Raw genomic sequence first — 27,424 nt, forward strand, 5'->3', positions numbered from 1 at the left:
TTTCCTTAAAATTATTTTAAATGTTTGTTTGTGTGTCACAATTCTGACACTTGTTCCAGCTTCTAACGAGGTTTGTCAGTTAATAAAGAGCAGCAGGGATGAAGTATGCTAATGATGCTGAACACCTGAAGTTTGCTCCACCTGCTAACACCTGAAGTTTGCTCCGCCCACTGAACACCTGAAGTTTGCTCCACCTGTCAGCAAGATTACAGTTCGCTAGTTTCGTCAGGTGAGGTGCAGGAGTGGGGCCGTCAGGTGAGGTGCAGGAGTGGGGGTGTCAGGTGAGGTGCAGGAGTGGAGGTGTCAGGTGAGGTGCAGGAGTGGGGGTGTCAGGTGAGGTGCAGGAGTGGAGGTGTCAGGTGAGGTGCAGGAGTGGGGGTGTCAGGTCAGGAGTGGGGGCGTCAGGTGAGGTGAAGAAGTGGGGGTGTCAGGTGAGGTGCAGGAGTGGGGGTGTCAGGTGAGGTGCAGGAGTGGGGCCGTCAGGTGAGGTGCAGGAGTGGGGGTGTCAGGTGAGGTGCAGGAGTGGGGGCGTCAGGTGAGGTGCAGGAGTGGGGGTGTCAGGTGAGGTGCAGGAGGGGGCGTCAGGTGAGGTGCAGGAGTGGGGGTGTCAGGTGAGGTGCAGGAGGGGGCGTCAGGTGAGGTGCAGGAGTGGGGGCGTCAGGTGAGGTGCAGGAGCGTCAGGTGAGGTGAAGGAGTGGGGGTGTCAGGTGAGGTGCAGGAGTGGGGGCGTCAGGTGAGGTGCAGGAGGGGGCGTCAGGTGAGGTGACAGCGTTGACTCTCAGTTTCATTATTAAAGTTTCCTCTCCAGCTGATGCGACTATAAAACATATACTAATAAAGATCAGTAAAATAATCCAGTGCAGTTATAATCTACAGGTGATCGCCCCCCTCCCCCCCCTCCCCCACTCTGCCTCCCACGTAGCTACGCACTGACGTCAGAGAAGGAGAAGATGGCGGCTGTGCTGAAGGCGGAAGGTAAAGGAGCTTTGACAGACTGTTTTCCCTTAAAACAGCCGCTGCTCGGGCCTGTGTGCGCTGATTTAAATGGTTGTATTTGACATGGTGTATTCAGAGAGTGTTGTGGGCGGACCGGCCCGGGTTAGCCCGTTTTGACCCGGAGCTAAAGCCCTGCAGCTCGGCTGTCGGAGGTGTTTAATCACTGCTGATAGGGACCTGTGTAGCTGGCGTTAGCCTAGCCGGCTAGCTGAGCAGCTAAACAACCACACATTAGTGTTATTTATTAACTAGTGACTCAATGAGTCTCCTTCGTGTGGTTTGGGGTAAAGTGGTGAGGGTGTGATGGAAGCTAGCGATGTGTTAAAACGTGTTGTCGCGTCGTTACATTTGGTAATGACGCGAATATGAGAAGCGTCTTAGCGTTAGCTTCAGAGTCAGCGGGTCGGGAGGAGCGGAGCTCCGACAGCCGGGAGAGAAGCTCCGGGAGGCGGCCTCAGCAGCCAGGCGAGCCCGCGGTCTGAGCCCGGCCTCCGGGGGGGAGTGTGTGTGTGTGTAATGTTACTGTGTGTGTGTGTGAGAGAGAATCATAATCATTTGTTTCCAGTGTACAGTGTGTTTAATGTCATCAGTGATAATTATTCATGTGTTAGTGCAAGTCAGGTGCACACACACACACACACACACACACACACACACACACACACACACACACACACACTGAATGTAAAATCGTAAATGTTATGTAACTCAACACACACACACACACAGACTCATACAGTTATGAACACTGTCTCCAGCTAAAGTGGGTGCAAATTCAGCTGTTGCTAGGCAACAGGGAGCTATTGAGGGAGTGTGTGTGTGTGTGTGTGTGTGTGTGTGTGTGTGTGTGTGTGTGTGTGTGTGTGTGTGTGTGTGTGTGGAGTTAGCAACTTGGAGTTCAGGTGTGTGTGTGTGAGATGCTGGTGTCCTGTTGCAGACTGTGTGTGTGTTCAGAGTCACACACTAACATCCTGTGGAGTAATGAACAATAAGTACTCTATTACTCAAAGAAGATGGTCATGTGACCGTATCAATAACAACATGATCCTGTTCACTAACTCCACACACTGAGCACCTGAACGCAGCACAACACAGCCTCTGTTTCCTATTGATCAGATTATTGACTGTGTTTGTGTGTGTGTGTGTGTGTGTGTGTGTGTGTGTGTGTGCGCGCGCAGTGGGGCAGTGCGGGCGGCCGTGCGTTGTGTGAGACTCATCCTGCATGGACTCGTCGCCATGAGCAACAAGGAGATGGTTTCCACGGAGACAGGTCAGTCTGACATCACATGCCGGCAGCCCCCCCGGCTCTGTTGCTGTGGTAACCAAATGTTGTTGATGACATCACAGAGATGGCTGCTTTCTTTGTCTGTGATGTCATCGTTTTGCATCATCATGATCATGTAGATCGATTCCCAGAGATCGTCATCCGTGCTGTCTGCAGCTGTTGCCATGGAGACAAAGGGAGTTTGTTAATTTTTTTTATGATTTTGAGGATGTTCTCGTCTCCTAGCAACAGTTTTTTACTGTGCCAGAAATATACACTTTATTACTGTATGACTTGATTTTGTGGCTAAAAGGTGTTTTACATTATATGTCTCTGGATAAGTGCTGCTGTAGGCTAATGCTAAGCTAACTGTGTCTGCTTTAAAGGGCAGGTCCGGAGAAAAAAACAGTTGTCACCGGTCCTGCTTTTTATTTGAAAAGTCAGTGTGATTGGATGTATTAAAGGAGCAGTCTGTAATTCTGAGGTTTTGGAAACCTCAGAATTACATATTAATTATTAATTCATATTTACAATATTAATGAGGTAATAATATAAACTTTTTCCATCAGCGAGTAAACAAGCTGTTCTCAGAGGAAAATAAGGTCCCAGAACACTGTTTGAAGCTATAAAGCTGGCAGGGTCCGCCACATATAAACAAAGTAAAACAGTATAAATTGTGTTGTCTCCTAAGGTCAGTTTGTTTATTCATTAATTCAGTCATGAAGACAAAGAGAGTTTGTTTATTTAGTTTGTTTAACAGCCAGTGAAGATCTTTCTCTGCTCATGAACAGTACTTCAATAAAGCTACAGACTGCTCCTTTAAAGACTCCTCATGTTGGTCATTTGTGTCCATGTCACAGTAACATTTAAATTATATACACAGACAAATCTGACAGATACGATGAGATCAGGAGGTTTCAGAAGAACTAAACAGTTTTTCGTCATTGAAGAAGAAAATCCTGTCTGATGTCTTCAGCTCGTCCTGAACCTGCGTCGTCTGCTCTCTCTCGCTCTCTCTCTGCAGAGAATAAAGGACCGAGGAAGGTGTTTCTTCCTAACAAGCTGTTGGAGTGTCTCCCTCGTTTGTCCGGTCTGCCTAACGAGCGGCTCAGGTGGAACACTAACGAGGTAAGAGACCAGCCAGAGCTGCTTCTGTGCAGCCGTCACCTTCAGAGTGACTGCTGGCTCTGTTGTTCATGGTCTGGTCTCGTCTCTGAATTCAAATGAAGGCTAATATTGATTCTGCACTTACGATGATACTTTTGTTTGTTTTCTACTGAAACAGTGCATAACTTCACTCCATCAGGCTGATAGAAATCACACTTGATTAGGGCTGTGCAGTTTGACCGAAATGTCATGTCTTCATCAGGATATCGCATAAAGCACAGTCAGTGAATCAATACTTAAACTGACTATGTGGAAAGGCCTGTTTCTCATTATGTTGTGAATCATACAATCAATAAGTTAAATGCACTGACTCATATTTGATCATTTCTGTGTCTGTTTTGTTTTCTCTCAATGACGCGTGTAACAAAATATGAATTATAGAAAGTACAATAGAAAACACTTTAACTTCAGTCGTAAACAGAATAATGTAATGTCAGAGTCTGGACTTTGTTGAAGGACTCCACTCACCATTAATCATTTAATCTATTAAGTGTCAAGACATTGTAAAATAAAAATGTCTTAGTTCCTGAAGTGAATTCTTCAGATGTCTTCTTTTGTCCAACCAACAGTCCAAAACTCAAAAACTCTTCATTTACTGTCAGAAAAGACAAAGAAAGGCTGAAACTCTTCACATTTAAGAAGCTGAAACCAGATGTTTGCTTAAAAAAATGAATGAAAAGATAAATTATCAAAAAGGTTGCCAATTAATTTTATTTTGATCGATTAATCAACTAATCACTGCAGCTCTACTTTTATGTATAAGTGCCTGATTTTGTCTTGGCTGGTTCGGACTTCTCCTGCTCAGAAATAACTTGTTTTGTGGCACGTTTGCTGTCCTCCATGTTTGTTTTATGCTGCCTTCATGGCGTCCAGATGATGAGAAATAACAATATCACACTGCTCTACTCAACTCTACCACTCTGACCTCTGACCTGTTGTCACAACCAGACCTTATTTTAATGAGAGACCCAGTTTAGTCTCATCAAGCTGGTTATTCTCTTTCTTCACCTGTTTGTTTTGCAGGAGATCGCTTCTTACCTGATATCATTTGACAGACATGACGAGTGGCTCTCCTGCACTCTGAAAACCAGGTACACACACCGACTCACACCAAAGCTTCAGGACGAGCCTCGCAGACGAAGCTGAGGGCAACACAACTCGACTCACACCAGTAACACAGATGTGTTTTTTTCTTTCAGGCCGAAGAACGGCAGCATCATCCTGTACAACAGGAAGAAGGTGAAGTACAGGAAGGATGGATACTGCTGGAAGAAAAGGAAGGATGGGAAAACGACAAGAGAGGACCACATGAAGCTGAAGGTCCAGGGCATGGAGGTCAGCAGAACCCAAGATTAATTTGTCATCATACAACAAGAGATCGTATAACGACATTTCTGTTGTGATGCTCTCAACATCTGTTGCCAGACTTCAGGAAAGAAGCTGCTCTTTAGTCTTTTAGTCTGGATCCTTTGGCAGACGGCAAGAAAGGTGCTTCTGTGTAGTCTGAATCTCTTGCGACACGGCAGGAGTGAAGCTGCTTTGTGGTCTGAATCTTTTGCCACACGGCAGGAGTGAAGCTGCTTTGTGGTCTGAACCTCTTGCCGCACGGCAGGAGTGAAGCTGCTTTGTGGTCTGAATCTCTTGCCACACGGCAGGAGTGAAGCTGCTTTGTGGTCTGAATCTTTTGCCACACGGCAGGAGTGAAGCTGCTTTGTGGTCTGAATCTTTTGCCGCACGGCAGGAGTGAAGCTGCTTTGTGGTCTGAATCTCTTGCCACACGGCAGGAGTGAAGCTGCTTTGTGGTCTGAATCTTTTGCCACACGGCAGGAGTGAAGCTGCTTTGTGGTCTGAATCTTTTGCCACACGGCAGGAGTGAAGCTGCTTTGTGGTCTGAACCTCTTGCCGCACGGCAGGAGTGAAGCTGCTTTGTGGTCTGAATCTCTTGCCACACGGCAGGAGTGAAGCTGCTTTGTGGTCTGAATCTTTTGCCGCACGGCAGGAGTGAAGCTGCTTTGTGGTCTGAATCTTTTGCCACACGGCAGGAGTAAAGCTGCTTTGTAGTCTGAATCTCTTGCCAGACTTTGTGAAAGAAGCTGCGTATTATTCTGTTGGTCTGGATCTGTTGCCACACGGCAGCAGGGCGAGCAGACTGTAGCTGGGATGAGTGGGCGCTTGGCATTCATAGCAGGATCAGTAATGTTACTTTACTTTTGTATCATTATTATGCTCAGTTTAACATCCTTAATTTAATTTAAGATCCCTTCTAGGCCCACAATGGGGAAATTCTCTTTATCACTCACATTACACACACATGCACACACACACACACACAGTGTGTAGAGGAGATGAGTGAAGGGGCTGCCACATGCACGGCGCCCAACGAGCAGTGTTAGGGGTCGGTGCCTTGCTCAAGGGCACCTCGGCAATGCCCAGGATGTGAACTAGCATTCTCCATTACTAGTCCACATCACTTAAAAGCACCAAGAAACCAAAAACAGGCATCCCACCAATCACACAGACACCACACAGTAATAACTCCCAGAGAGCCTCTCTATAGTAGGATGGCAGCTATTATTTTCATTATTGATGAATGCTAACGGTTGTCTCTGGTTTCAGTGCCTGTATGGTTGCTACGTCCATTCCTCCATTGTGCCGACATTCCACAGACGATGCTACTGGCTGCTGCAGGTCAACACACACACGCGCACACACACGCACACATTGAAAAAATAGTGAGAATCAATCAATGATCAATATGCGTCTCTGTGTGTGACAGAACCCGGACATCGTGCTGGTCCACTACCTGAACGTGCCGTCCCTGGAGGATTCTGGGAAATGCAGTCCGCTGCTGTGTGCGGTGGCTGACCGCCATGACAGCGTGAGGTGGAGCCGGGACGACCTGCTGAACCAACTGAAGCCAATGTGTAAGAAACGAGTACTTTTACTGCATGAACTCCAAAATATCATACTCCGTAGTGTTAACGTGTATTATCTGTGTACTCCGTAGTGTTAACGGGTATTATCCTTGTACTCTGTAGTGTTAACGGGTATTATCTGTGTACTCTGTAGTGTTAATGGGTATTATCTGTGTACTGTAGTACTCACATGTAGTATTTGTCTCAGTTCACAGTATGAAGTGTTCGGTGGGCTCCGGTGATTTCAGTATCGAGGAGTTGGTTCAACACATTCTGGACCGACAGAGAACCAAACCACAGCCGCGCACACACGCCTGCCTCTGTAACACCGCCCAGGGTAACACATGACTGTGACATCACTATGACATCACTGTGCGACATCACTCTGAGCTGAGCTGACAGTCTGCTCCTGTCTATGTTTTTCTGTGCAGTATCTTCAGGAGTGAACATTCCCCACCGCTGTAACAGCACAAAGCATCGCATCATCTCCCCCAAACTGCCTCCCTCCTCCTGCAGACCCTCCCCCTCGTCTCACTCCTCTGAGGCGGGGGAGGCAGGGAGGGGCGGAGGGGGAGAAGCCAAACCACCCCACCTCCAGGCTCAGAGCAGCCCCGTGTCGTCTCCATGCCCCTCGTCCACGTAAGTCAGCCGCACATTTACAGTGCACAGAGACGTACGTGAGGCCGGAGGGCACGTAAAGATGTTTTATTTTTGTTTTGTAGCTCCGCCTCCTCGCCGCCTCAGCCTCACAGAGCCACCATAACCATGGGTAACCACGGCAATGGCTTCTATGACCACCATGCCAACCTGACGACGGTTGCGCTGCCCCAGAATGCGGTGATCGTCATGGCAACAACCACCGCCATTGCAGGAGGAGGAGGGGGAGGCGGGGCCAGAGGAGACGAGGCGGGGCCAGGCAGGAGCCTGTCACTCACCCGCTCCGGCCAGTTACTGCTCTCACCCGCCCTCCCCCCTCCTGCCGGCAAGCCCGCCTCTCCCTCCCCTCCCTCCTCCTCCTCACCCGCTCCTCCCTCACTCCCCCCTCCTCCCCCTGTCCAGGCAGCGGGGGTGGCCACCCTCTCCCTCACCCTCCTCCCCTCACCTGTGATTGGAGGCCTGCTCCTGACCCCCTCCTCCTCCAACACCTCCTCCTCCATCTGTTCCCCTCCTCCTCCTGCTGCCGCCTCCCCTCCCTCCCCTCCCTCTCCCCCATCGTCCCCCTCACCTCCCCCACCTCCCCCGTCCCTCCCCCCAGCTTTTGACCCCGACTCCTTCCTGAACTCCCCCAAACAGGGTCAGACATACGGCGGCCCACCCCCCCTCTCCTCCACCCCCTCTCCTGTTCTCTGCTCCTCCTCCCCCCTCTCTCCCCCATCCCTCGCTCTCTCCCTCTCCCCCACCTCCACCCCTCCCTCCTCCGTCTCTCCTCCCTCCTCGCTCTCCTCCTCCTCTGAGGCAGACAGGCGAGACTCCACCCTCCCTCTCTCCTCTTCGTCTTCTTCCTCCCCTCCACCTGCCTCCTCCTTCCCCCCATCACTCTCCCTCTCTCCGTCCTCCTCTGTGGCCCCGCCCCTCCTCCCCCTCTGCCTGGACCTGGGAGCTCTGGGGGAGTCGGCGGGGGGGAGGGAGTCGGAGGCGGTGAGAGAAGAAGAGGAGGTGAAGGACCGCAGAGGCGATGCTGATGATGATGATGATGATGACGATGATGAAGGCAGCGCTCCTCCCACCAAGCTGGCTCTGCTGCAGGTGAGACTTAAAGGGACAGTCCTTGTTTGTTTTTCTCAACAAAAACCCCGGAGACTTTTTCCTCCAGTTGAAAGTTGTTCTGGACCTTCTTGTCACTTCTTTTTATTTCTTTGTCATTCAGACAAGCCACGCCTCCACCTGCTCGTCTCCACGGCAACAGACAGGAAGTAGCACTGCTTCACTGCTCTTGGTTTGCCAGGACTCAACGAGCCAGCACGCCCAACCAGCCAATCAGACAAAGAGACAGGCTGACGGACAACAGCCATTGGTCCTGGCACAAGCCTATAATCACCTGTCTGCACCTGAAGCTCCGCCCCCCTCCACGCTGTCCCATCAGCCCCTGGTGCTGCCACAGAGTCAGACAGTGTTTGCCAATGCTACAGCTAACATGGCATCGGACAATAACTCCGCCCCCATTGCTGTCGCCATGGACACCACTCAGCTGACGACGCCTCCCATCCAGGTGAAGGAGGAGAGTAGGCGGAGCTACGACTCAGAGGACACCTGCATGGACACGCACCTGGAGGAGGAGGCGGAGCCCTGCGAGCGTGGAGGGGAGGAGCTTGACATCTCCTTCGACAGCCAGTTCCCTGACCTCATCTCTGACCTCATCACCGAAGAGGCCAATCCCGTTGCAGCTCACCCCGCCTCCTCCGTCGCTGCTGTGCCAAACCCGACCGTGTTCCCGGCGGGCGTCCGCTACATGGTGCCCCCCCAGCCCTCGCCCTCCTCCTCCTTCCTCCCCTTTCCTCACCCACTGCCCTCCTCTTCCTCGACCCGCCTCGCCTCCATCACGGACTTCTCCCCAGAGTGGTCGTACCCCGAGGTAACCAATCATCATTTACTCGAGTACAACTTAAAGCTACTTGTACTCGACTTGAGTATTTACATTTTCAGCTACTTTAAACTTCAACTTCACAACTTTTATTCTCCAGCTTTAGTTACTTTACAGATTTAGATGATAAAAACAAAATATAATTAATAATAAATGATGTATTAATATAGATCACATCACAGCAACACACATTAATGAATCAATGATTATATTCTGATATTATATATATATTAATATATACATTTGAATCCAGGACTATTTCTACACTGGATCGAACTGTTAAGACGTTTCTCCGCTTCACTCTGAGCTGCAGTTTGTTTGAGGCCTTCACCTGTTTGTCCACAAGGTGGCAGCAGAGATTCACTGTCGACTGAAGTCTCAGTGAGAAGAAAACACACGTCCTTTCCACTGGTCATAAAACCCACTTAAACCCGCTAACATCGGGCTTTTGTGTGCAGTGGGAATTTGCACACTCTGCAGTTGCACCCGGGTCAGACGCGGCTTTTTATCATCTCGGCTCGGCTTTGATCTAAACGTAAGACCTGGGTGACCCGCTGATATTGATGAAAAGTAGTTATAGTTTACTGCTTATCGTTTGTTCAACCGCTGCACAGTAACTGTTAAAATAAAATAAAGATTGAGTTTTAGTCAGGAACTGTTCAATCAACAAGGTAATCAATCAGTTTGAATAGTCCGACCTGCTCTCTCTCTCAATGGTTCATATGTTTGTGATGTAACAACACAACGTCTGTAAAACAGCAGAGTTTAAGTCTCTTTATGCTCCAGAAGAGAAAAACTAACAAAACAAACTATTTCACTTTGTGTTGAGGATGAGTTCAGGAGCTGATCCTGTCTTCTGTGTGTGTGTGTGTGTGTGTGTGTGTGTGTGTGTGTGTGTGTGTGTGTGTGTTTTCAGGGAGGTGTTAAGGTGCTGATAACAGGACCATGGAGCGAGCTGTCGGGTCGATACTCGTGTGTTTTCGATCAGAGCACCGTCCCCGCATCGCTGATCCAACCTGGAGTGCTGCGCTGCTACTGCCCTGGTAACACACACACACACACACACACACACACACACACACACACACACACACAAGTGCATATATTTTACTGTCATCTGGAGACACAGTGACACAAATGTAAATAATGTCCAAACAAGTGATCAACGTAACATCGTCGCTGGCCTCCACGCTGCCTCCTGCTCGCTTGTGTTTACTGTCACTGCTGTTGTTTTTTGAACCAGACGATGTTTGATCTGTTTGCATAAAAACTTAATCGATTATTGAAATAGAGATGGAGAATTTTCTTTGATCAAATAATTGATCGATCGACTGGTCTTCAGACAAAAACCACATTAATAATGAGAAAATGTGATGAGGAGATCCTTGTATCTGATTGGCTTCACTCCTAAGTCAACTTTAGTGAATGCGGCCATATTTGTAGTTCTTTTCAAAGCCCGACTGATCCGATGGGTCCTGTGTTCTGTGTTTCAGCCCACGAGGCCGGTCTGGTGTGTCTGCAGGTTCTGGAGTCCGGAGGTTCGGTTTCTTCTTCAGTTTTGTTCGAGTACCGAGCGAGGAACGCCAGCTCCCTGCCCAGCTCTCAGCTGGACTGGCTCTCATTGGACGGTCAGTTACAACTCCTCCACATGTCACACTGCTCACCGGACCAATCAGACACCAGATACACACCGAGACAGGAAGTCAGGAAGCGTTTAACAAAGTGTAGCAGACACACACTTTAATGATTGAGCTGCCATACAGAGCCATCATCTGTGTGTGTGTGTGTGTGTGTGTGTGTGTGTGTGTGCGTGCGTGCGTGCGTGTGTGTTGCTGTCTCTCTCAGTGATTTATGTGGTGGAGCTGTTTTCCACTGTCATCACCTGTGAACACACACAGTCATCAGGACTCACTGCTATTTCTGACTCTGAAGCTGTTTAACCTCGCAGAGAGAGAGAGAGACAGACAGGCAGACAGGCAGAGAGAGAGACAGACAGACTGTTGATTGTATTTGTCTTGTCGTGAACATCTGATTGTTTCATTGTTCAATAATATGAACATTTTATTTCTCTTGCTGTAAAACCAGTCCTTCATCACGTGATAGAGGACACAGTCCTTCATGTCTCAGGTCTTCAGGTGTACGTGAAGACTACGAGGCTTCAGTCACAGTGTTTTCAGGTTCAGCTTCCTCTTTGTGTCTCTGAGCTGTAAATGTAAAGTAATCTGTGAGCTCTCCTCCCGTCAGTCAACGTCTCCAGGTCAGAACCTGATGAGAGTCCAGGTGTTTATTGCTCCAGAAGGTCTGGATCTGCACCTGTCTGTCTCTCAATTCAATTCAAAGGGGCTTTATTGGCGTGAAAGTTTTAACAACAATGTTGCCAAAGCATCTGTCCAAACATTCGGACAGAACACAACAAATAACAACATGAACACCAACACAACACCAAAATTGATTTACATTAATTATATATACAGTATATCCTGTGTGTGTGTGTGTGTGTGTGTGTGTGTGTGTGTGTGTGTGTGGTCAGTTTGTGGTCACTGAGCCTGTACTTGGTGAGCATCTGTCTCTGCTTCCTATCTCTGACAGCAGAGAGATGTTCTGCTCTTCATCGTCTCTTTTTAGGGCGAGATAACGTTCTGATCCACTTTGGCTTTTAGTTTCTTCTTTCCAATGTTCCAGGCAGGTTTCTTTACATTGTGTTATAATGTGCTTTGCTCTGATTGGTGTTTGGAGAGCAGTGTTGTTGTGAGGCTGGTCAGACTGTCTGAGAGGGGGCGGTCAGCCTCAGTACCAGCTGACATAGGGGCTCTTTTCTGGGCTCAGCTCTTGAGTCTGGAGGCTTTGGAGTGGAGGGCGTCTCTGGCTGATTTCAGCTGGTTAAAAGTTGAGCGTTCTCTGTTGGATGTTAATTATCAGTGGGTATCTGCCTCATTCTGCTCTACATGCATTTGTTGGTGTGTTTCTGTGTGTGTGTAAAATGTGTCTGCTGAACTCTGCATGTAAAGACTCTGCTGGATGTTTGTCCCAGCGGGTTCAGCTCTGATGACTGAGTGGACCCAGACTTCACTACCGTACAGCGCAGTGGGCTGGATGACACTATCAAATATGTGAAGCCAGATTCTGACTGGAATTAGGAAATGATAAAATGTCCTCTTAATTGCATGTAGGGCTCTTCCAGCTGTTTCTTTTAGTGCGTTCACTGCCATGTTGAAACTCCTGATGCTGTAATGGTTTTACCAAGGTAGCTATAACTCATGCTGCGTTCAATGATGTGATTATTTATGGTAAATTGGTGTTTGTTCTCCTGACATCTGGGGCGTTTTTGAACGATCATGACATTAGTTTTCTTCATGTTTACTGCCAGGGCCCAGTTCTGACAGTACTTTCCTACTATGTCCAGCTGCTGCTGTAGTCCTTGTTCAGTAGGAGACAGTAGAACAAGGTCATCAGCATAAAACAGAGACTTCACCTCTCTATCTAGGAGGGAGTCTCTCTCTCTCTGTGTCACCTGTCTCTCTCTCTGTGTCACCCGTCTCTCTCTCTGTGTCACCCGTCTCTCTCTCTGTGTCACCCGTCTCTCTCTCTCTCTCTGTGTCACCCGTCTCTCTCTCTCTGTGTCACCCGTCTCTCTCTCTGGACTCTGTCGGGGGTGTTAGGCTCAGGTCCAGGAATGTGAGACAGCCACTTCTCTCCTCCCTTCCTCCCTTTTCTCACCCCTCCCTCTCTCTCTCTGGCTTTCCCATCATGCCTTGCTGCTGTGTTTGGACATCCAGACTGCACTGGACGACCGAGCACACTCTCTCTCTCTCTCTCTCTCTCTCTCTCTCTCTAACTAGTTGATCCTCGCACGGCCGCTCAGTCTGCTCAGTCTGTGTGTGTGTGTGACTTTATTGTGTGTGTGTGTTGCGTCTCTCATCAGCTCGTTGTCACTGTGCACTGTGTGTGTGTGTGCGTGCGCCTCACCTGTGCTCACACACACTCTGACAGACAGACAGAAGATGGACGACACACGGCAGCAGGATGGTGTCGGTAGGACGAGACTCTGTTTGCACTTGTGTGTGTGTTTCTGTAGTGGTTGTCATGGTTACACAGCTGCTCAGTAACCACGGCAACCACACACGCGTTGGGAAGTGGTCCAGGATCTCTACGTGATCGGATCGTATTGATCAGGACCGAACGATCAGAAGTGAGTCAGATGTTGTGAACTGATGGATTTATTGATTATTGATGTGTCTGTTGATCAGCTCTGTGTTGTTGCATTGATCCCTGTGACTGTAGCGCTGCACTGTGTCGTATTCAGAGGTGTTTCTAATATTCTGGCCACCTGGTGTGTGAAAATCAGACAGTTCAGCGGTGTCCCTCTAACACTGTATAAATATGAGGGCTACGACTAACGGCTGTTGTCATTATCCGTCAATGTTGTTATTATCTTCACCATTAATTGATTGTTTAGGTCATAAAATGACCAAAAATCTTTTTAAAAGAAGCTCCCAGAGTTCAAAGTGACGTCTTCAAACTGCTTCTTTTGTCCGACCGACCGTCCAAAACACAAACACGCTTCACTTACTGTCACATTTAAGAAGCAGAACCAGGCGATGTTTGACTGAAACCATTCATCAGTTCACAGACAAAACAAAACTGAATACTAACAAAATTAAATATGTTGAAGGAGGAAATAAGATTAACAGATTAACAACCACCACAAGAACATTTAAACAATCTGAAGTCACTTACTTTGTTTTACTTTTTAAAGGTCAGTTGCTGTCAATGATCAGCTGACAAACGCTGCTACATCTGTAATAAACTGGTTTCAGATGATTTATTGGTGCAGCTACAATGGGATGTTTTCCTTCCAGCTCCGCTGTCGTTAGACTTTTATGTCCTGACAGCCGTCATTAACGCTTCTTCACAAAGATAGGAGTGTCTTACAACGACAGCTTGACTTTATCATGGAGGCATTTTGACAAGTTCAAAAAGTATTCACCAAAAATGAAGAACGAACAGCAGCCTTCAGGGATTCAACAATAAACAACAGAAGATATAAATTCACTTTGTTACAAAGTTCAGTTTCTCAAATCAATCCCGAGTGAACCCTCTTCTCAAGCAAATCAATAAAGGATCTTTGGCAGAGTTATCAGTTTAATGTGGTTCAGGTTTTCCTCCTACGAGTGAACCTTCTTCTCAGAGAAGCTCATAAAGGATCTCTGAAACAGTGACCTTCCTGACAGTTGCTTGTCTGTCTGTTAGCGTAGCTGCAGGCTAACGCTAAGCTAGCCGTGTCATCTTAGAAGTGTCATTTCCTTGGTGTTGTGTGTGTGCAGGGGGTGTCGTCGGGTGTGATTGTTGTAACTGAAGGCTGATTTTGTTAAAATCAAAGTCATGACACATAGATTTTACTTCTCATCCTGAACATCAGAACCTGGATCAAAGAGATCCACCGCTCCACTCTTCATCTGTGTTCTCTGAACACCAGGACGGTTTTTATTTTGTTTACATCCGGAGAAAAACTAATGATTTCACAACAGCTTCTCACAATCAATGATCAGAAACGGTTACATCCCAGTTAGGGTTGAGTCATCGACAGACGTCACCCGACCCTAATCCCAATGCAGAACCTTGTGGAACAGCACAGGTGTGATTCAGTATTATTAATTATTAAATATTGAAACATATTATTAATAATTTGTTTACCATGGTCGTCTCACAGCTCTCAGACCATTCGTTCAACTAAATCCTAAATAATCTGCTGGAGATAAACAGCACAACACAACTGACTTTAGATCTGTTCAACAACGACACGAAAACTGAGCTGAGATTATTTAGTGGAGGAGGAGGAAATGTGTTGTCTTGCAGTGAACTGAATCTGAGAGTTGATAACTGATCAGTGATCAATACTGGCTCCTCAACACGCTGTGTGTTGTTGAACATTAACTGACTAACTGAGTCTCTGGACTTTTCCTCTTAGTCATATTTATCACTATTTGACATTTGGTCAAATAGTGATAAATATGACTAAGATCAATGGGAGTAATCAGCAATGTTGTGTGTGTGTGTGTGTGTGTGTGTGTGTGTGTGTGTGTGGGTGTGTGGGTGGGTGGGTGGGGTGGGGGAATAAAAGCAGACTCCCTAATATAGCCTGATACACTGTGACCAACACACACACTCTGTGCCAGGCGGTCGGACGTTTGAAGTCAGTCGAGATAGTTTCCATTTGAGACTGTGTGTGTGTGTGTGTGTGTGTGTGTGTGTGTGTGTGTGTGTGTGTGTGTGTGTGCGTGTGTGTGTGTGTGTTAAAGAGGCTCTCTTAAAACAGTTATTTAAGAGAGGAGTTTTCCATTTGCCTCCTGGTTAGAGCTTTCGACACACACACACACACGCTGACCTTGCTGGGTGTGTGTGTGTGTGATGGACGTGCAGATGATTGGTTGACAGTTTGTCTGGTTGCTGCTGCAGTTTGAATCTTGATGATCAATAAAGATGACTCTTATCTTACTGTGTCACTGATGATGTCATAGTGATGTCATCAGACTACAATGTCTAACAGTGTGTGTTACAGACCGGAGGTGTGGGGTTTAAAAGAGGTGGCAGGGACAGTCTGATGAAGACCCTCATCAAGGTGCATGATGGGAAACATACCCCTGTAGGACCGTTTACTGTTCAGGAGGGAGAGGAGGTCTCACTCTGTGTGTTTTCTGTGTGCAGATAATCAGTTCAGGATGTCCATCCTGGAGCGGCTGGAGCAGATGGAGCGCAGGATGGCAGAGATGGCCGCCCGCGACAACAACAACCAGCAGCAGCAACAACAACAACATCATCATTGTCATCATCATCGTCAACAGCACCATGGCAGTCAGCTAGCCACGCCCCCTCCTCCACCTCTACCTGAGGACCACGAACAGGTGAGGATAGTGAAATGACAGAAACACCTGCATTTCTAATGTTTTCATCAGATAACCAACTGTTTTATATCTTTAATTTGTGTATAAATCAAGTTTCTTTTTCAGTTTGGCTTGTTTGCTAAAATGTATATTTATTTTAGAACTACAAAGACCAGAATCCAAAGGGATAAGCAAGTTTAATCAGGTAGATGTGTGTTCAGAGCCTCTATTAAAGGCGGCTGGTAGGAGCTGAGGTCAGAAAAGTGTGGCAGTCATGGCAGCAACCTAAGAACTCACTGGTGGACACCGGTGTTGAGGGGAGCTATCAAACTGAAGAATGAGGTCTTTTGGACATGGTTGGCCCAGGAGTCGCCTTGAACCACGGACAGATACAGGAGGGCTGCATCTTCAGAAGCTGCTGAAGCATAAACCAAGGTGTGGAGAGAGTCAGGGAGGCTATGAAGAAGGACTTTCCGCGACATGTCCCAGGCTGGGGAGGACCAGGACTCTGGATATTGATGTGCGGTGGAAAGAAGACTTTGAGGATCTCCTCAACTCAACAGACTCTGTGGAGGCAGCAGGGTCTGAAGACTCGTCCATATCTCCGGCAGAAGTCAAGAAGCTTCTCAGCAGCAAGGCACCAGGTGAAGAAAAGATCTGCCCTGAGAACTGAAGAGCGCCGTGTTGAAGTTGGGGGACGGTACCTTTGGAGTGGCAGACCAGGATGTTGGTTCCCATTTTCAAAAAGATGGACCGGAGGGTGTTCTCCAATTATCAGGGTATCACACTGCTCAGTTTATTCCAGAGTGCTGGAAAATCCTTGTTTCAGGAGAATGATGAAGGTTCTGTTCTGGTCGTGGAACATTTGAACCAGCTCGTCACTCTTAAAGGCTTCCTGGGGCGCTGTGGAAGATGGTCATCCAGTCTACATGTGTTTTTTGGACTTGGAGAATACTTAAGATCTTGGGGCCGTCGCTTCAAGCCACCCAGTTCTTATAGAAACCAAAGTGAGAGCTGTGTCCGTATACTTCGGACAAAGTGGAGCATGTTTCCTCCAGGGTTGTCCCTTGTCTCTGATCCTGTTTGTCATATTCATGGACTGGATCTCAAGGTGCACCCATGGTGAGGAGAGTGTCCAGTTTGGGAGCCCCGGGATTGCGTCTCTGCCGTTTACAGAAGATGGGTCTACCGGCTCCTTCGGTCTGCGACCTCCAGCAGGCACTGGGGCGGTTTGCAGCCAAGATGAGAGTCGGCACCTCTGAAGTCTGAGGCCGTGGTTCTCTGCTGGAAAGGCTCTGGGATCGAGATGAGTTGCTGCCCCAAGAGAAAAAGTTTCTCGGAGTCTGACGGGAAAATGGAGTGTGAGATAGACGGATGGTGCAGCGTCGGCAGTAATGCAGCCGGTGTTGTTCCAGACCTTTGTGGTGAAGAGGGAGCTGAGGCAGAAGGCCAAGCTTTTGATTTACCTGTCGATCTACGTTCCAACCCTCACCTGTGGTCATGAGCTCCGGGTTGTGACTGAAATAACATTGTGGAAACAAACAGCCAATTCGTGTTTCCACAGTCGGGTGGCTGGGTTCAGCCTCAGAGATACGTGGGGAGCTCGGAGTAAAGCTGCTGCCCCTTCTTGTTTGAAGGAGCCAGCTGAGGTGGTTTCAGGCATTTTACTAAGATCCCCCTGGGCGCCTCCCTTTGGAGGTTTTCCAGACACACATTCAACTAGGAGGAGACCCCTAGATAGAGCCAGAACTCACCAGAGGGATTATATATCTCATCTGGCCTGGGAACACCTCGGGATCCCCGAGGAGATGGAAAACGTGGCTGAGAAGAGAAACGTCTGGAATACCCTGCTTGGCCTGCTGCCACCACGACCCGACCCCGTATTCATGGATGTGTGCTCAACAAACAAAACCTGCAATTAAACTAAATGATCAGTGTGGAAGTGAAACATCGGACTCACTGTAGGTCAGCAGACAGATTACAGGAAGGTGACTGTTGAGCTGATAAACAGGTTAAGAAGAACAAATTAACCTGAATGGAAAATCCCTGTAAAACATCTCTGCAGTCACTTCACCTCCCTCTACAACACTCTCTCTCTCTCTCTCTCTGATGTCATGGGGAATTTGGCAGATCGAGTCCCCGAGTTAAAATAGACTCAATGTGACAGAGAGAGACAGACAGACAGAGTCCTTCACTGCCAAGAGTTGAACAAAGATAAGAGTCGTGTCTGCCAGCTGGTCCTGAAGCTCTGCACACACACGGACACACAACAGTCAGACCAAAACAAAAAGGAAATCACAGCAAATACTGGACAAAACCACCAACGCACAACGTTAAGTGCAATTCAGTTTGAGCCTCAAGAGAGAGTACATGGTGGCAGCGTACCTGAGCTCTGCGACTGATGGAAAACTCAGGGAAATGTTGACCCTGTTCAGACTGAGTGGACAGAAACAGGCCGAGGAGGTTCTGGGTACTTTGTCTTAAAAGAGGTTGAGACGACTCAATCTCACTTCTTACTTTACTCTGAGAAAACAAACATATCCGCAGTTTATCCAGAAACACAGACGGTGAAGAGAAACAAACTGAAACTAGTGTTTAATCTGAGTGTGTATGTTATCTTAATTTAGCTTTGGCAGTGAGTGCTAATGCCTCACCAAGCTAGGCTAACAGTTCATGAATGATGCAAAGTGTCGCGGGGAAACTTAGAGAAGCAAGTTTCTGTTTTAGACGTGTTGGGAGGCGATGTTGGACAGTTCAGTTTCCACTGATGATTGGCACCTTTATCAAAAGGATGGTGAATAAATGAAGACTGTTCCTTTTAAAAGTCGTCCTCACTCCTGACTGACCTCTGATCAAAGGGCAGGTTAGCATGTTAGCTCGTTAACAGGTTAGCATGTTAGCTCGTTAACAGGTTAGCATGTCAGTGTTATCACAGTGTGTGTGAAGCAGCTGTCTGAGAGCAGGATGACGGACAGATAACAGGAAGTGTTTCCAGGTTCAAACCCTCTCTCTCTCTCTCTGCTGTCAGTAATTTATAGCCTCACTCGTCCGTGTGCATCACACGAGGCGGGGGGGCGGAGGAGGTGTGCATGCCAGGCAGAGTCGGAGGGAAAAACTGGAGGGGGGGGTTATGAATGTAATGTTTCCTACCAGCTGGAGGGGGAGGAGGGGGAGGAGGGGGAGAGACAGGAATAGAGACCGCTCACCTTAAACAAAGTGCTCAGATGAGTCATCAATCATTAGAAAATGAATCGGCTGTCAATAGTTCTGATGATTGATCGTTATTTCATGATTAATCAAAGGTTCCTGGTTCCTGTTTCTTTTGCTGCTCCTCTGTGATTGGTCAGAAATATCACATGACTGGTTCTGTTCATGGGTTTGTTAGTCCAGTTAGTCCATTAGTGTAACCTAACCCATTACTGCCGGTGTTTTCCACTAATGTCTGTCTGTCTGTCTCTCCCTCTGTCTGTCTGTCTCTCTCTCTGTCTGTCTCTCTCTCTCTGTCTGTCTGTCTGTCTCTCTGTCTGTCTGTCTCTCCCTCTGTCTGTCTGTCTCTCTCTCTGTCTGTCTGTCTCTCTCTCTGTCTGTCTGTCTCTCTCTGTCTGTCTGTCTCTCTGTCTCTCTGTCTCTCTCTCTCCCTCTGTCTCTCTGTCTCTCTCTCTCCCTCTGTCTCTCTGTCTCTCTCTCTCCCTCTGTCTGTCTGTCTCTCTGTCTGTCTGTCTCTCAGTCCTCTCAGTGGTTTGAGAGGAGGATTGTGGGAGTGTGTGAGCGGATGATGAGGGGAGGACGTTGGGGAGGAGGAGGAGGAGGAGAGAGGCTTCATCACTCCGTCCGTCACCGCGGGATGACACTGCTCCATCTGGCTGCTGCACAGGGATACACACACCTGATACACACTCTGATACACTGGAGGTACACACACACACACACACACACACACACACACATACACACACACACACATACACACACTCTGCAGGTTCACACACACTGTGACTGTACATGTTTGTTTGTTGTAGGACTGTTAACAGCGACAGTCTGGATCTGGAGCAGGAAGTGGATCCTCTGAACATCGACCACTTCTCCTGCACTCCGCTGGTAAAGCAACACACACACGCAACATTACATAGTGCTCTGATTGGCCAGGTGTCACTGAGTCATCACTGGTATCCAACTAGAGTAGCACCAAGGTAACCGTAGCAACAATAAGCATGCTTCTGGATCGTTGTTAACTGACTCGAGGACCGCCTGAACCTCCGCAAAACCTCCAACCCCTTGGAGTCCTAGACGGGTCCCACGGTTCTGATGATCTCACGAGTTCTGTGTGTGTGTGTGTGTGTGTGTGTGTGTGTGTGTGTGTGTGTGTGTGTGTTACAGATGTGGGCATGTGCTCTGGGCCACCAGAGGGCAGCAGAGCTCCTGTACGGCTGGAACAGTTCGGCTCTGGGGATCCCTGATTCGCTGGGCCGCTTGCCGCTCGCCGTGGCTCGCTCACGAGGACACACCCGCCTCGCCACGGCGCTGGAGGAGCTGCATACGCAAATGCACATGACACCCGGGGACACACACACCTCTCCTGCAGACACACACACACCAGCCACACCACAACCCCAGCTGCCCCCGTCTCCCCTGTCCACCAGCCCAGACACAGGTAACTCACACCTGCTGCTCCTCGCTCCAGTCTCACCTCATGTCACGTGATCTTAGCTCTCTGATTGGCTGTCTCTCTTTTCCAGGTCTGAGCTCTTCCAGCAGCCTCCCCTCCCCCAGCGACCCCTCCTCCCCCTCTCCGAGCTCTGCCTACTCCAGTGGCCCCGCCCCCATGGACACCTCCCCCTCCTCTCCTTCGTCTCCTTCCTCATCGTCTTCCTCGCTGCCTGTCTCCCCTCCCTCCCCCTCCTCCCTCCCCTCCCTTCCTCCTGTGTCTATGTGGGGGGAGGAGCCGAGCGGCGGGCTGAGCACAGGTAACACAGGTGGTGTGATGGATGAAATGATTGGTTCCTGGTGTGTGTCCGACACTGATGGTTGTCACTGATGCATCCTGCAGGTTTGAACCCCAGCGGCTCCAGAGACTCGCCTCTTTACCTCATGGACTACGAGAGCGGCAGCCCCCCCTCCCCCAGCCACACTTACCCACATGCACACACAGCGGGCGGACGGCGGGCGCACATGGCGGCGACGCTGGAGGAGCAGCTGCTGAGCTACAGCGAGAACGCCGAGAATGAAGGCGAGGAGGAGTACCTGGAGGAGGAGGTGCTGCAGGTGCACACACTAAGTCTACTTCCTAAATTAACACATCAAACAATCAGCAACCACAGATGTCATGAGCTCTTGTTGCTATGGTTACCCTCTCATACAACAGGTTGACATGGCGACCCTGGCTGAGCAAATCATTGAGGCGACCCCGGAGCGAATCAAACAGGAGGACTTCCCCAGGGGGGCGGAGTCACCGCTCAGAGAGAGGCGGGACAACCCGGCCATACAGGACACCTGGCTGGCTACATACCTGGACACGGTCGACTCCCACACACACTCCCCACCCAGGTAAGCCCCGCCCCCAAAGCTGGTCTGGGCTGAGACGGTACTGCAGAGAACAAGTATGGATGATTGTGTGTGTGTGTGTGTGTGCACTTGCAGGCGGGTGTGCCCCCCTTCGCCCCTCAGTGCCCTGGCCCTCCAGAGGCTCCGCCCTCCCTCCTCTGCGGCGTGGGCAGAGTTCCTGAACGCCTCAGCCAATGGGAGGATGGAGAGAGACTTTGCCCTGCTGACGCTGACGGATGGAGAGCAGAGGGAGCTGTACGAGGCCGCCAGGATCATCCAGAACGCCTTCAGGAGATACAAGGTACACACACACGCACACACACACACACTTGACGTCATGCTGCCTCCTGGAGGTCAGAGTTGATATTAAAGCAACACTAGGTAGTTTTTGACCTTAAAATACTGTTTCTAAACTCAGTTAAGTGGTAGAAACCGCACTGTGTAACTTCTCAGAGCGGGTCGGAACCTATCTGACGTAAAGAAGTCTAGTGCCACCTGCTTTACAGCGTATGTCACACGTTCATTCGTCGGTGGATTTAGCCAGCAGCTACTTGGATTTTTCGTAAACCAACGCCATGGCCGAGCCAGCTAAAAAGGCCAAGAAGGTATCGTCTGAGGAGGCAAAGAAAAGAAAAGAGAAAGTGATAGAACAGAGCCCGGACACGGATAAATATTAGACCAGCTTACACTCGGTGGAGCGAGCTGAAAGAACTGATGGCGACCGAGCCTTGATGCTACTGGATTTGTAAGTCATATATTATATATATACATATTTATTATCTTACCGACTTTCACTTTGAGTGCATTTGTTGTTATGTGGAGTTCACTGGGGCTCTACTTGTCCACAGCTTATAACCGTAATAAAGCCGATAGATAATCTAAAGCTGTCCGTTTCGATAGCTTGCACGTTTTCATGTAGCGACTGTAAACGATGACTAACTTACTAAAACACTATGAACGTCTTGTCTCGAAAAGTTGCAGATTCCTTAGTTCATGCAGATAATCAACGTAAATGTTGAACAGTGCGGTCGGGAGGTAACGTTAGCATGCTACTTAACTACTGTTGTTGTACCGAGTTAGTTGTAGTTATTACACCAAACACAACGTCACAACTTGCAATTGTATTTAGTAACTCCCGGAAACATAGTTATATTTTCAGTCGTTACTAAACACATTCACCCCCAAGCGTCGTGTTTTGGAGGTAACTTAGTCGGTGCAATCACTATAACCAACTCGGTATGAGAATAACTCTAGCATGCCAATGTGCTGTGCAGCCTGTATGCTAACAAACTACCAGCTGCTCTCTCTGAATCTAGCTTGTTGTTGGCACTCGAGTGAGGTTTCATGTTTTTGATGTTTCCAAACGAGGCTTCGTGATTCGCCGGCTCCGTCAACAAATTCACGTGTATTCATTTTCCCCAGGGATGCTCATACAGCGACAGTATTTACGACACTAGTAACAGATAACTGCGCTTCTCAACCAGCAGGGGGGAGTAATGAGTCCAAACTACCTAGTGTTGCTTTAATGTTGTAACAGAAAAAGAAGCGTCAGCTGATGTTTTCTCTCTGCAGGGTCGGAGGTTAAAGGAGCAGCAGGACATGGCTGCAGCCGTCATCCAGAGATGCTACAGGAAATACAAACAGGTGTGTGTGTGTGTGTGTGTGTGTGTGTGTGTGTGTGTGTGTGTGTGTGTGTGTGTGTCCTCCAGCTTCACGAACACTGAACTAACCTGCTGTGTCTCTTCACCATGTCTCTCTCTGTCTCTCTCTCTCCTCTGGCTAGCTAACATGGATAGCTCTGAAGGTAATATGGCTGACCAGTAGATGTAGTGATGTGTAGTCACTGTGTGTGTGTGTGTGTGTGTGTGTGTGTGTGTGTGTGTGTGTGTGTGTGTGTGTGTGTGTGTGGACAGCAGCCATCAGACGTCACTCAGGTTGTTTCCTGTGACGTGAATCTTCATCAGAACTGTTACTTTTATCGATGCTGCAGAAGACGAGATCAGTTTATCTGAAGTCGATTTAAACGACTTCATGTTTTATAATTCGGCTCCATCTGATCTGTGGACAAAAGTATGTGGACAGCTGAGTGGTGCCTGTAACAGGAACTAGTCCAGGACCACAGCTCTTAGGGTTATGGTGCCCGACATATCTATATCTATAATAATGAAACAATATTGGTCTGAGAATATGGACCGGCATCAATCAAGAAACATTTAAAAAAGCAGCGCTTAGGTCAGAAATGTTCATTTGTCCAATCATCTTAAATCTTCATATCTTGATGCGGGAACATGTTTTTCGCTGAGGGGTCAGAGTCAGAATCCTTTAATTGTCATTGCACAAGTGTACAACGAAATTCTAGCAGCATCCGAGTATTTCACACAAACATAAAATAAAGTCAAAAGTACAAGGCAAGTAGTGCAATGTAAGTATAGAAATATAAATACATATGTGCAGTGGCTCGGTAGGCCCTGAATGCAGCACAGTTATCAGCTCGTGTTGTTCACTGACACTGAGGACAGATAAGTCGCCTTCGTGCACGTTGTTGTGTTTCCACCAGCTTGTTAATGCTGATGCTTTCAGAACATACAAACTTATTTAGAGAACAAACTTTCTTAAAAGTAATTTAGCTTCGAGTTCCTCGTTAGGTTTCCCCTCCAGAGAACCTCGTGGGCCTCAAGTCTGATTCACAGATAATACAGAGCCGTCCAAAGGTTTCCAGCCGTCTCCTCCATAATGAGACTCTGTCCTCCAGCCGGCTTCGATTATAAATCCTTCTGACAACTTATTTGTCGAAACATGTCGACTTAACACAATTCTCCAGGTGTGTGATTTGTCGAGCAGCCGACCTTAAATCAGGCTTGAGACAGGATGGGGCGTCCACATACTTTTGGCTAGCTTGTGCACCTTTGTGTCTAAAGTGGCTCAACCAAATGAAAATGAGCACTCAGCAGGTGAGTCTCAGATATGATTGGCTGATATCAGTAAACAGATGATTGATCGGTCCTCCAGCCTTTTCTTCTCTTCTTCTTTCTCCAAACACATTCTGAGACGTCGTTTCCTGTCGTGTTCGTCCTCCGGCACTAACGCTGCCACTCTGTCCCCTCAGTACGCTCTCTACAAGAAGATGACCCAGGCGGCCATCTTGATCCAGTCCAAGTTCAGGTCGTACTACGAGCAGAAGCGTTTCCAGCAGAGCCGGCGGGCGGCGGTCCTCATCCAGCAGTACTACCGCAGCTACAAGGAGTACGAGAGGCTGAAACAGGCTCCGAGAGGCGCCGCCAGCCACAACCCCAAGATCAAGTGAGTTTAAACTGTCAAGCAACAGGAAACACCCGCCAGTTTCCAGAGGAGGTCGCTGGGGAAACGTTTATGGGTCATAAATCATATGTATCGTAATAACTGATGCACCTGTGGCATTTTCAAGGCTTTATAGCCGTTAGCTTAGAATGATACGCTGTACCATTCACTGAAAGATCAAATGATTTCTGTCCTTTATTGAGCTTCATGAGCATATTTAATAAATATTGAAGAAAACAGACATTAGTTCCTTCTGTTCACATTCAGTGGTTTAATCTCATAGGTAGATATTTGGACTGTGTTGACCTCAAGGTTTATCTGTCTGTGTGATACCTACTGAGCCAGTTTTCTATAATTACATTCATCTCCAAGAGACAAACTTCAAAAGTCAGTAACTAAAATAGTGTTTGGAGTCGAGCGTGTGGGGGAGGTGACGAGAGGTGTCAAAGAGAAAGCGTGACATGAACGTATTGATTGCTGTCAGGAGGTATTGATTATATTGATATTGATGTTCGATGTTGATTTTGTGCCATCAGGGGGTCGTTCTTGACGAAGAAACAGGACCAGGCAGCGAGGAAGATCATGAGGTTCCTGAGACGCTGCAGACACAGGTGACACACTCACAGAAAGTCTCTTGTCAGACATTTGATGTTCTGGACGAGACATTCAGTTTAAAGCTGCCGGTCGTCTCTCTTCAGGATCAAAGAGCTGAAGCAGACGAGGGAGCTGGAGAGGAGAGGACTGACCACTTAAACCACGTCTTCATTCATCTCCTGGAGGGGAAACACAGGAGAGGAGGAGGAGACACGGACGACAGAGAGACAAAAACAAGCAGAGACGTTTGATCTCGTCGTCCTTCAGCAGGTTCACTCACAAAACAGACTGACGGAGAGAAGACGAGAGTGACGGAGAGATGCCTTACCCCACGCCAACTCTGTCCTCTTCCTTTCCTCTGCCTGTCCGTCTGTCCGTCTGTCTTCTCGTCTGTCTGTCTGTCTTCTCGTCTGTCTTCTCTCCTGCTTGAATGTATCCGTCTGTCTGCAGCTTTAAAGAGCTTGATTCACGAGCGTCACGCTGCCCTTTGCTCAGTCTTACAAGCGTTTCCTGGAGGCCTTTCTCAGAGTTGGACGCTACACTGTTACTGGAATTAATCCACCACATATTTCTGATCTCACCTGAAGAAATACCAACTCTTCACTTTGTGACATAAGAACACCTGTGGGAGGTGAAACACATCCAGGTGAGCACGCAGTGGGTGGTGTTGTGGTGTGTACTCATTTATATGTGGACTGATGACGAGGACGCAGGCTGAGAAAGGCTTTTGGATAAAGTCACTCGACCGATCTCTCCCAGGAGGCGCAGCTCGGGGCCAGACGAGCCCCGGAGCATCTACGTCTGTTCCCTCCTTCCCATAATTCACTGCTCAGAGCGAACAGGATGGTGCGTTTGAGGGTCGGCTGAACAAAAGGAAATCAGAAGACTGCGTCACGTTTTGTGTTCTTCATCTGGAGTCCTGTGAACTTCAACCTGTACATGATTATAACAAAGCTACTTATATTTAAACACAATCACAGATATAAACATATATATATAAATATATATATATATTCTAATGTTGGACTTTATAGATGCTATGGATGTTTTTATTTATTACAGCATGAACTGTTAATGTGAGTGTACGAGTGTGTGTGTGTGTGTATGACAGTGTGTGTGTGTGTGTGTGTGTGTGTGTGTGCTGCACAGACTGTGAGGTCGAGTCTTAAGGAACCCCCTCTGACCTCTGACCTCTGTCAGACCAAACTAATCAATCAGAAACTGAGTTCCACGTTTGTTCGATAAGTTTCCGTTCATTCAATAAAACTGAAACTTCGTGCAGCTTTTAAAGGAACAGTGGAGCGAAGCCTCAGTGAAACGTCAACACTCGGACGTGAAACACGTTTTTAGATTCAGTGCGACTTAAACTTCTCCATGATGTCATTATCTCTGATGTGCTTTCAAAAGAAACATCGAGAAATCCACTTAGAGTTCAGAGACAAAAGTCCATTCAGAACTCCCTTAACATTCTTCATGTTTTTAAGTTTTAAGACTGTACATCCATGAGTACAATGCTAACAGGAGCCGCTAACAGCTAATTCAGCTCACTGTGAATGGAGAAAATTTAACTCAATTGTATTTTAATTAAAAACATCAATTGTTAATCAACAATCAATAAATCAACCAAATCACAAATGAGGAGCACGAGGTGTCATTTTATTGAATTTATACTATTCAGAGGAAATGACGAGGGCTGTGATGTCACTCTGAAGTCACATCTGTGCTGATGATGTCACAGGTCAAACGGGGGTTCCCTCCAAACCGTATTTTAATGTGCGGCGTCTTTTCAGGACGACGCAGCAGCTACGACGGCACTTTGCTCTGAGCAACAAGTTGCTCCAGAAATCAACTCTGCTGCTGAGTCTCCCGTCAAGCTCCAACACAAGTCCTCTGGTTTTATACTTTGTGCTTCTTCTGAGGCAGAGACTGAACCATGCTGTTGTCACGGCAACCACAACGTCTAGGACCGAGCATGAGCTTTATAACGAGTTGTGTGACGAGTTTGTCTTTGGCTTGTTTTCAGTTTGAGCTGAAATAAGAAATCTTCAGTTCTTCTTCGGCTGTTGCAGTGAAGCTTTGCATGAGTTGGTATTTAATTGTTCTACATTTCAAAAACTTTCAAATGAAATCCATTATTCTACAAGTCAGATGAATAAATCAGCTGTTTGCTATTTGTCTCAGTCGTGTT

The 27,424-nt window shown here is 47.9% G+C and overlaps 1 protein-coding gene across 1 annotated transcript; it reads left to right on the top strand.

Annotated features, from left to right (window-relative positions):
- The first annotated feature begins 885 nt into the window (after positions 1-885).
- Positions 886-27,407, top strand: camta2 (calmodulin binding transcription activator 2). Its single transcript, XM_073474823.1, has 25 exons — positions 886-975; positions 2,175-2,266; positions 3,285-3,388; positions 4,451-4,518; positions 4,627-4,762; positions 6,044-6,115; positions 6,204-6,351; positions 6,551-6,679; positions 6,774-6,981; positions 7,065-8,088; positions 8,210-8,914; positions 9,840-9,966; positions 10,417-10,551; positions 15,629-15,825; positions 19,532-19,716; positions 19,824-19,902; positions 20,182-20,455; positions 20,541-20,768; positions 20,852-21,066; positions 21,167-21,348; positions 21,442-21,646; positions 22,918-22,989; positions 24,452-24,645; positions 25,179-25,253; positions 25,341-27,407. Exons 2-25 carry the CDS (start codon positions 2,233-2,235, stop codon positions 25,393-25,395), a joined length of 4,851 nt encoding a protein of 1,616 aa, XP_073330924.1. The 5' UTR covers positions 886-975; positions 2,175-2,232; the 3' UTR covers positions 25,396-27,407.
- The last annotated feature ends 17 nt before the right edge of the window (positions 27,408-27,424 follow it).

This window comes from Pagrus major, chromosome 10 (genome assembly GCF_040436345.1).
Source record: "Pagrus major chromosome 10, Pma_NU_1.0".
NCBI classification, from domain to species: domain Eukaryota; kingdom Metazoa; phylum Chordata; class Actinopteri; order Spariformes; family Sparidae; genus Pagrus; species Pagrus major.